General features: G+C 37.7%; 1 protein-coding gene across 2 annotated transcripts; it reads left to right on the forward strand.

The window, feature by feature from the left end:
- The first annotated feature begins 1,775 nt into the window (after positions 1 to 1,775).
- On the forward strand, positions 1,776 to 9,767 carry LOC149828090 (uncharacterized). Of its 2 annotated transcripts, none has more exons than XR_016434717.1 (4): positions 1,776 to 2,060; positions 6,676 to 6,757; positions 6,834 to 6,963; positions 7,043 to 7,086. XR_016434717.1 is itself a non-coding variant. In XM_090018643.1 (4 exons), the coding sequence occupies exons 2-4, from the start codon at positions 6,679 to 6,681 to the stop codon at positions 9,401 to 9,403; spliced, it is 309 nt and encodes a 102-aa protein (XP_089874769.1). In that variant the 5' UTR covers positions 1,776 to 2,060; positions 6,676 to 6,678; the 3' UTR covers positions 9,404 to 9,767. The 2 variants fall into 2 exon arrangements, 1 of the variants encoding a protein (XP_089874769.1); XM_090018643.1 differs by lacking the exon at positions 7,043 to 7,086 and adding an exon at positions 9,304 to 9,767.
- The last annotated feature ends 763 nt before the right edge of the window (positions 9,768 to 10,530 follow it).

Consider the following 10,530-nt stretch of genomic DNA (forward strand, 5'->3'; position numbering starts at 1 on the left):
TTAGCGACAGATTAGCTAGAGATAGAATCTGTCGCTAATTCGCGACGGATTAGCGAGGAAACGACTATTATCGCTAATCTGTCGCTACTTAGCGACGGCATGTTTTTGTCGCTACTTTTTATTACAAGAACACCATTTTAGCGACGGATTTAGAGAGGGAACTCTGTCGTCGCTAATCCGTCGCTAATTAGCGACGGTGTAGCGACGGAATATATTCCGTCACTTTTTTGGTATTTTGGTTTAGCGACGGCTTCGCGACAGAATGTTTCCGTCGCTAAATGTCGCGTAAATCCCTAATCCCATCCCTCTTTCTCTTTTCCCTGTTTCACTGTATTGCTCCCTCCCGCCGCCCGTCGACTCTCGCCACCGTCCGGCCGCCGCCGCTCGCCAGCCGCCGCTCCCCGTCCACCGATCGCCAGCCGGCGCTCGCCAGCTGCCGCTCCCCGTCAACCTCCCGCCACCGTCCGACGACGCGCAGGTAATCTTCTTCTTCTTCTTCTTCTTCTTCTAAACACAGGGGGTACGCCCCTTCCCTGCCAGAAACGCAGGGGGTTTAACCCCCTGCCGTGCTTTCCGGCAGAGGGGGTCGACCCCCTGTGTTTCCGGCAGGGGGGGTCGACCCCCTGCCGGTGCATTTTTGCGGAGCCATATGTCAAAAACAAACATGGCATTGTGAAAATGCCTAAAGGGTTGTGTCATTTTACATGTTGGACCCTTCTTTTTCATGAAAAATGGGAGTGGTCTGATTCAGTTTCTGTGGCAGACAAAATCCACAGAAAGGGTGACGCGGCACCCTATTCCGTGACAAGCAAACACCCCTTAAGGTGAGGTTGTTGACAGGAAAACTTTCTCCACCTTTGAGATGGAAAAACATTTTCATATCTTAATCAGGAAATTTGAAAAACCATAACCGGATCCTATAAGTTTTTTTTCCCGCTAAAAAAAAACTGCAATGTTTTCCTACCATTTTCCCGCTTCAAAATGTATCCTTACATCTAAATCACAAAATCACATGAAGAATACTTTCTATTTACAATAGTTGGTAAATGTTTTCCATTGCACATGCTAGCCACTGTATTGCTAAATAGCAAGCAGTGTTTCATGTGTCCTACTTTTTGCCAATGTTGGACAGAACAAGTGCAGATTCTTCATCTTTCTCAAGTACTACTGAATATGCTGCCTATGTAAATCAGTTTGAAAAAAAAAATCTTTAGTAGGAATACTATGTTGCTTATGTGTTTGTTTGAAGAAAAAAAATTTGTTATGAGATACCTACGTTGCCTATGTGATCTGTTTTGAAAAGAATTTTTGTTATGGATACCTATGCTGCCCATGTGATCTCTTTTTTAAAAAAAAAAAGTTATTATGTGATCCCTATGTTGTCCATGTGATTAGCTTGAAAAAAAATTTGTAATATGTGTATATAAGATGTCCATATGGTTTTAAGTGTAGTTTGCATATATGTTGTCCATATGGATTTTAAGTTGAATTTTTTTTTTGTAATGTATATATACAAGTTGTCCATGTTGTTCAATTTGTTAGTTTGTTAATGTCTACTGGTAGTTAGTTTTACTTCAATTTGTTTTCTTGAAATCTGGTTAGTTAGAGTATTTCAATCTATTAGTCTTTTATAATTATATTTTTCTTAGATAGATTGGTATTTAATGTTCTCACAATCAGTTAGTTAGATTAGGGCTATTTGAATTCTTTATGATAGTGGTGGTTAAACGGAGTTCACATCTTTTCTAGTAAACTAATTGATGGATTTACTATTCCTTTGCTAAGTAGTTCAGATTAGAAATTGTCTATGACTTTATGTTAGTCGACTGGTTCAACATGTTATAGCTGGTTTGTTAAATTAGCATCTTCTAGTTAGATTTGGCTTAACATATATACTATTTTTCTTTTCTCTTCTTTCAATTAGTTAGAGTTGTTTTAATTTGTTTTAATTTTTTTAGTTAGTGTTTCATCTTGTTTCATGATTAGTTAGTTTGTTACTTAATTTGTTTTGTTTTTGTGCAGATTTTTCAACGGAACCAACTCGTGCTCGGCCACCTGTGGTAAGTAAATGACAAAAACAATGCAAATCGGGTAAATACCCGTGGTGAGTAAGTGATGCAAACGTATCACATGTTATTTAATTTATTGAATGCAACACTTTATTGTTCACACACTCACTTAGTTGTTGATATCTAGGACTGCTTTATTGGAGTTCGGAGATCATGCTGAGCATGATTTTAGTGTAGAAATATGGAAGCGTTCTTATTTTTGGAGTACGGAGTCCATGCTAAGCATGGTAGTAGTTAATGAGATATTGAAGTGTGTTTGCTGCAGGTACATGTTTGCCATTTATTTGATATGAATGATTATGATGTATTGCAATGTTTGATGTAATTGTATCCATGCTTGCATGTAGTTACTTTCAATTTGATTTTGACTTCCATGTGAAATTTTATAATAAAAGCATGCTTCAAATGATTGTATCATGATATTAATAGTTTGCACATGAAAATATTAAGTTATCAATGCATGCATCAAAATTCTTGTTATTGTTTGACATAGTATATTGCATGATAAATTTGATATTTTCTTCATCGTAGCATTCTGATTGTTTTTTTCTTAATTCGTTAGGATACTATTCGTAACATCATACGACAGAATGACTGCAAACCGTGAATGGATGTACCGTAGGATAGTGGACAATGAGTTATCGCATGAATATATGGATGGTGTTGATAGTTTTATTGAATTTGCAACGACGAGTGTCAGTACGGTAGATCCCACAGGTCGGATTAGGTGTCCCTGCAAGATTTGTAAGAATAATCGATTTGTAGAACCTCATGGCGTTAGACATCACCTATATATGAAGGGTTTTGTGAGTGATTATCAGAACTGGATGTTTCATGGAGAAGAATTTAAAAACGATTTTGATGCACGGGTGAATGTGGTGCACGATAATCCATATACGAATTTGATATTTGATGCTGCAGAAACAAAACTGGGTTCTGCTATGAGTTCTAGTGATGTAAGAACCGCCGTAGATGAAGAATCACCAAACGATGCAGCTAGTAGATTTTATGATTTACTTAAAGATGCTGATGAGTCACTTTGGAACGGTTGTGAGAGTCACACTATCTTGTCTGCAGTTTTTCAACTAATGAATTTGAAGTCCGAGTATAATTTGAGTCGATCATGTTTTGACCGTTTGTGCATGATTGTGAAGAGTATGTTGCCTAAAGATGAGAAATTGCCACAAAATTTCTATCGTGCGAAAGTTATGGTCAACGCTCTAGGTATGGGTTACAAAAAGATTGATGCTTGTCCAAATCACTGCATGTTGTATTTCAAGGAGCAGGAAAACGACATATCATGCCCGTCATGTGGGCATCCTCGGTTCAAGCCAAAGACAAGAGGCAATGGTAGCACGAGATCAAAGGAAGTTTCATACAAGTCGCTCTGCTACTTTCCTATCACTCCTAGATTGCAGCGATTGTATATGTCTTCAAAGACAGCTAAACACATGAGATGGCATGCAAATAAAGTTCGACACGATAAAAACAAGATCACGCATCCTGTTGACGCTGAAGCTTGGAAGCACTTTGATCGTACTCATCAGAACTTCGCAATGGAAGTGCGAAATGTTAGACTCAGTCTATGTACAGATGGATTTAATCCATTTGGGGGTAGATCAACTCCATACTCATGCTGGCCAGTATTTGTAACTCCATACAACCTTCCACCAAGCTTATGTATGAAACGTCCGAATCTTTTCTTGTCTCTGTTGATCCCTGGTCCGACCTCACCTGACCAAAATCTTGATGTATATCTAAGGCCATTGATTGATGAATTAAAAGTACTGTGGGATGACGGTGTTACCACGTATGATGCCCACAAAAAACAAAATTTCAACATGAAGGCCGCTGTTCTATGGACAATCAGTGACTTCCCTGCATATGGTATGTTATCTGGTTGGAGCACACATGGGAGATTGGCTTGTCCGTACTGCATGGAGGATTCCAAAGCTTTTAGATTGAGGCATGGAAGGAAGCCTTGCTGGTTTGATTGCCATCGTCGATTTCTACCCAGCGATCATCCGTTCCGACGTCAAAAGAATGCATTTACAGCAGGCACAACTGAAACGGAAGGTCCATCCTCAAGATTGTCTGGCATAGAGATTTTAAGAGGATTGCGATACTTTCCAGATGTATTAACAGATGCCCGCAGTCCTATACCCTTTCGTAGATTTGGGAAGGAACACAATTGGATGAAAAAATCTATTTTTTGGGAACTACCGTATTGGCCGACCCTATTGATACGACATAATTTGGATGTGATGCATGTAGAGAAAAATGTGTTTGATAATGTGTTCAATACAGTAATGAATATTAAAGGAAAAATGAAGGATAATCCGAAGGCCCGTATGGATTTAAAATTAATATGTAAAAGACCAGAATTGGAACTCAAAGAGTATAATGGCAAAGTACTGAAACCAAAGGCGAATTACGTGCTCGGACCTGATAAAATAAAACATGTATGTCAATGGTTGAGACAACTGAGATTTCCAGATGGATATGTCTCTAACATTGCTCGGGCTGTGAAGATTGACGATGGACAGTTATATGGGTTGAAGAGCCATGATTGTCATATCTTTATGCAACGATTGATACCCCTAGCATTCCATGATATGTTAGACAAACCTATATGGGGGGGTATTGTCTGAGTTGAGCGGATTTTTCAGAACATTGTGCGCATCGGAGGTCATTGTATTAGATGTAAAGAATCTCGAGGACTCTGTCATCACCACTGTTTGTCTGTTAGAAAAGATATTTCCGCCAGCATTTTTCGATGTTATGGAACATTTGATCATACATCTGCCATATGAACTAAGGGTTGGTGGCCCTGTGCAATATCGATGGATGTACCCATTTGAAAGGTATATGTTTTTTTATATTTGTCTCTTTAATGACAGATATTTAAAATTTGAAATGTATATTCTTGTCAGATGCATGTTCGACCTAAAAAAAGGTTCGTAATAAAGCAAGAGTAGAAGGCTCTATTTGTGAGGCGTACACTTTAGAAGAGATTTCAAATTTCTCATCTATGTACTTCGAACCTCATATTCCAACACGTTACACATGCCCGCCCTGTAACGATGATGGAGAACAAGTAACTGTAGCTGACAAGCTATCGATATTTCAACCACTTGGGCATGCATTTGGTAGTTGCCGATCAAGGCTATTGACAGATCGAGAGCAAGATGCAGCACACATCTATATTCTTTTTAATTGCTCAGCGATCGACCCATACATCGAGTAAGTATATGTATATGCAACTCAATTATAAATCCTTTTATGTTCTATATGTGGATACATGACTCAGTAATATAAGTATTTGTGGTTTGCAGACGATTTGATCTGGAGTTGTGAAACGAAGTTTCACATCTCACTGATGCAGAAGTACAAAAAGAACATGAAACTAAGTTTGTGGAGTGGTTGAAACAGTTGGTAAAGAAGCTAACATAAATTTTGTACTTATAAACAACACTAAGTTACTTAATTGATCGTGATCAAAATCATTGTTTATGTTTGTGCGTAGGTTCGCAATGGTGATGTTAAAGATCAAGGAATATGTGATTTAGAAAATGGTCCGACCAAAGTTGTGCAATGCTACAACGGGTATATCGTAAATGGTTATCGATTCCATACAAAAGACTACGGTATAAATAAATCAACGATAAATAGTGGCGTGTGTGTCAATGGTAGCAGCTACGGTGAAAATGAACATGATTACTACGGTGTTATAGAGGAAATAATGGAGTTGACTTACTTAGGCATGAATAACAGGGTTACGGTATTCAAGTGTCATTGGTTTGATCCAACTGCAACAAGACTCGACAAAGCTTCAGGCATTGTGGAGGTGAATCATAAATCCAGGTTTGGAACATATGAACCATTCATATTAGCCTCGCAAGCTCAACAAGTTTATTATACTTCATATCCGAGTATAAAAAAGTCAGATAGAAATGAATGGTGGGCAGTTTGCAAGGTGAAATCCAAACTATACCCCGAGTATGATCAGTTACAGGAAGATGAGTTAGCTGAAGACAATGATTACTATCAATCAGATGATGTATGTGACTTCGCTTATGGTCACGATGTTGCGCATGATATGCATGTCATATCTCCATTGGCTGATGAAACATTCATAGAGGAATGTGATCCAAATGATGTACCAAGTGGATGGGCAAACAATGAAGAAGAAGAAGAAGAAGAAGAAGAAGAAGAAGAAGAAGAAAGTCAAACTAGTGACGAGGAAGAATTCTCAAGCTAGTGAGCAAAATCTTATACTACAAACCTCTATTTAAATGCATTGTAATACTTGATGTGAGTTGTATTGCAATACTTGGTGTGAATGATTAAAAATTTTATTTGAATGTATTGTAATACTTGATACGAATGATTCGAATGCATTATAATACTTGATGTGAATGATTTCAATTATCTGAATGTATTATAATTTATGCAATTAACGAATGATTTGAATTAGTGCAATACTTGATGTCAATGATTTGAATTATTTGAATGCATTTCAATGCTTGATGTGAATGACTTGAATGCATTGTAATACTTGATGTGAATTATTTGAATGCATTGTATGACATATGTTATTTGTTAGAATATGGTTCGTGGAGGTTATAGTGGTCGCTCATCCAGTAGTAGCCAGGCTCAACCTTCATCTTCACGGGCTCCTGTGATAGGTATATCATATAACTAATTAGATGCTTGATTAGTTCAAATGCACATTCTGAGAATTTCTAATATATTTTTTTATAGATGATGTTGCGCCTGTACACGACCCACCTACACCAGTTGATCGCACAAGTCAACAGCCAACACAGGAAACAGGGTCTTCTCAGGCTGGCACAAGAAGACTCATTCGAATAGTGTATATCGATAATCGACCGTAAGTATTTTGTTTTCAATTATTGCATATCTTTTAAATATTTTATATTGATATTTACTGTGTAACAATTCATGTGCAGCACGAGGTTTGAGCCACAAGAAGTAGTACGGGAGATTAGGAATTCACTTCTTCAACATCTACCAGGACCAGTTGCTCAATGGAAAGAGTACCCAAAGGAGGTGTTAGACAGATTGTGATCCTCATTCATGGTATACAGTTGTTCCTCATAGTTAATGTGTTTCATATTTAATTTATTTAAGCAATGTCTACTAACTTTTTGAAAATATTTGTAGGCTTCGAATCGCTTTGCAACTACGGTGGAAGAAAATGATGCAAGGAAGGTGTGGCAGAAGGTGGCTGCCAATCGATTTGCAGACATGCTGCACACTATGAAGACTGCAGCAAAAAAAGCATCTGGCGTAGTAGATGATCCATTACTGTGGAAGGGCCATGGTCCTATTACTATCAGGAGAGATTACTGGGATGAAATGTGCGATATGTGGGCGGGAGATGCATTTAAAAATCGCTCTGCGAAGGCTTCACAAAATCGATCGAAGATGCCCGAAGCCCATCTACACACAGGTGGATCTAAGACATTTGGGAGCCACCTAAAGAAAATGGTAACTCATTAATATATAATATTAATTTTATAAGTATTGTTGCAAACTTGTGTACTAAATCTTTTGTCATTTAACTTCGCAGGAAGCAGAAAAAGGAGGCAGTGTACCATATAAGGATGTGTTTGTAGAAACACATAAACGGAAGACCATGGGAGTCTTCGTATCAGAGAAGGCGAGAACGACAATGGTACGTATTAATTCTATTAATAATCATTGCAATATATATGCAAGTTATCATAATGTTATCATTAATTATTAATGAATACTTTAAACATTATTTTGTAGGAGGCATATGAGCAACAGATGGTAGAGCGATATGGCGAAGACGCTACTCAGCATCCATCATTTGATCCTACAGCATGGGTGACTGCAGCAGGTGAACCCAAAAAAGGTCGCGTGTTCGGGTTTGGGAGTAATATGAACACTTCACCAGTTATTGGTTCTTCTAGTTACGGCTCACCGACTTCTTGCGCCGACATAAGCTCCAAGCAGCCGACTATTCTTTCCGATGATGATGTACGCGAGATCATTAATGAATCACTGAATAACTACTTCCAATACACCGTCGCCCCCTTTCTCCGAAATGAGATCAAGGCCGCTGTTCAGGATAGGGGATCTTCGATTCCAGGTCCCTCTCAGGTATAATCACATATATAGTTTTTTTGACTGTCTTAAAACACATCTGAGCATGGTAGAATCACATATAGAGTTTTTCTAGATGCCTTAGAACACATATGAACATGCTATAATCACATATTCAATTTTTTTACTGCCTTAGCACACATATGAGCATGATAGAATCACATATAAAGTTGCTTTGCCTGCCTTAGAGCACATATGAGCATGCTATATTCACATATTCAATTTTTTTACTGCCTTAGCACACATACGAGTATGATCGAATCACATATATAGTTTTTTGCCTGCCTTAAAGCACATCTGAGCATGGTAGAATCACATATAGAGTTTTTTTATATGCCTTAGAACACATATGAACATGCTATAATCACATATTCAATTTTTTGACTGCCTTAGCACACATATGAGCATGATAGAATCATATATATAAATATTTAACTTTTTGTCTGCCTTAGAGCACATATGAACATGATAGAATCACATATAAAGTTTTTTTTATTGCATTAGAACACATATGAGCATGCTATAATCACATATTCAGTTTTTTGACTGCCTAAGAACACATATGAGCATATTATAATCACATATTCTGTTTTTTGACTGCCTTAGCACACATATGAGCATGCTATAATAACATAAAGAGTTTTTTAACTGCCTTAGAACACATATGAACATGTTATATATCATTTATGATAGAATCACATATAAATTTTTTGGCTTTGCCTGCCTTAGAGCACATATGAGCATGCTATATTCACATATTCAATTTTTTTACTGCCTTAGCACACATACGAGCATGATCGAATCACATATATAGTTTTTTGCCTGCCTTAAAGCACATCTGAGCATGGTAGAATCACATATAGAGTTTTTTTAGATGCTTTAGAACACATATGAACATGCTATAATCACATATTCAATTTTTTGACTGCCTTAGCACACATATGAGCATGATAGAATCACATATAGAGTTTTTTTATTGCCTTAGATCACACGTGAGCACATGATAGAATCACATATAGTGTGTAATTTATTTCATTATATTTTGTTTATCAATACTGACTGTTCTTTTCTTGTGTAGGCTGCTAGCGATAATCAGGGTAGTGGAGCTGAAGGGACAGATAAAGACAATGAACAAGAAGACGCACAAAATCTTGGCGATGATTAGAGGACTGTGTTGAAGAAGTTCTATTTTTTTCATTTTTCCTAATTGTAATTGTTGAATTGTAAATAATTAAACTTCTTAATTTTAAGGTGGAACGATTAATTATTATAGATACTTGTTATATGAATTTTTTTGTGTGGTTTGTTTTTTATTTACAGGAAATATAAATTGTACAGGAAATAGAAATTGTACAGTTCTCGGTAATTAATTTTTAAATAATTTTTTTTTGATTTTTTTTCGTGTTTGCCACAGATTAGCGACGGATAATTCCGTCGCTATTCATATTAATCTAGCGACGGCTTAGCGACGGAACCATCCGTCGCTATTCATATTAATCTAGCGACGGCATAGCGACGGAATTAAATCCGTCGCCAAGCCGTGGTCGCCGTTTAGTACCGGCGGATTGGCGACGGAATATAGCGCTCGTTATTCCATCGCAATTAGCGACGGACCTGGCGACGGAATTATTCCGTCGCCAGTTAGTGTCGAAATATTCACGACGTAAGCATACTGTCGCCTCGTTGTCGCTAATCCGTCGCTAACATGGTTAGCGACGGATTCGCGACGGAATATGGTCGTCGCTAATCTACTGCTTTGTTGTAGTGTTTGAAGGATCCTTTCTCTCCTCTCTTGCTCTTCTTCCCTTCTTCTCCTAGACGTGTGAGAGTGAGTTTGTGAGGGGCTTAGTTGTAGCTCCTAACCCAAGTGTAGCATCTCCACCATTCCTTCAAAGCCGCGAAGGTGAGATTCTCCATCACCTCCATTGTGTGTAAACTTGTGAGTTGCCTTTCACCATTTGTGGGTTTTATTTTTGATAAGTTCTATATGATCTTGCATTTTCGTAAGTCCCCCGATCCGCATACCTTGATGTGGGTTTATGCTTGAGATTAGTTCGGTTTTTGTTCTACATTGTCTCTCGTTTTGAGCAAGCTTGCATGCGTTGCAAATGAAGTTTTTGATTGAGCATTTCAGGTTTCTCACATTGTCGATTTTTCTTTGATGCTAGTTTGCATGCATTTCGAATAGGGTTTTCGATTCAGCATGTTTACAAGCATTTTTGCTGAGAAAGGTATTAGTAGGCTCATTTTGTAATGATGGATTTTACAAGAATGTTTGCACGCATCTATCTTGGTTTTTCCAATT

The sequence above is a fragment of the Nuphar pumila genome, chromosome 10 (genome assembly GCF_984573655.1).
Source record: "Nuphar pumila chromosome 10, dmNupPumi1.hap1.1, whole genome shotgun sequence".
Lineage (NCBI taxonomy): Eukaryota > Viridiplantae > Streptophyta > Magnoliopsida > Nymphaeales > Nymphaeaceae > Nuphar > Nuphar pumila.

Bases quoted from the DNA above. Each gene is read 5' to 3' on its own strand.
- LOC149828090 (XM_090018643.1), top strand. From the start codon at position 6,679: ATGGTTCGTGGAGGTTATAGTGGTCGCTCATCCAGTAGTAGCCAGGCT. The intron at 6,758-6,833 runs GTATATCATATA...ATTTTTTTATAG, and splicing joins TTCACGGGCTCCTGTGATAG to ATGATGTTGCGCCTGTACAC. The intron at 6,964-9,303 runs GTAAGTATTTTG...TTTCTTGTGTAG, and splicing joins GTGTATATCGATAATCGACC to GCTGCTAGCGATAATCAGGG.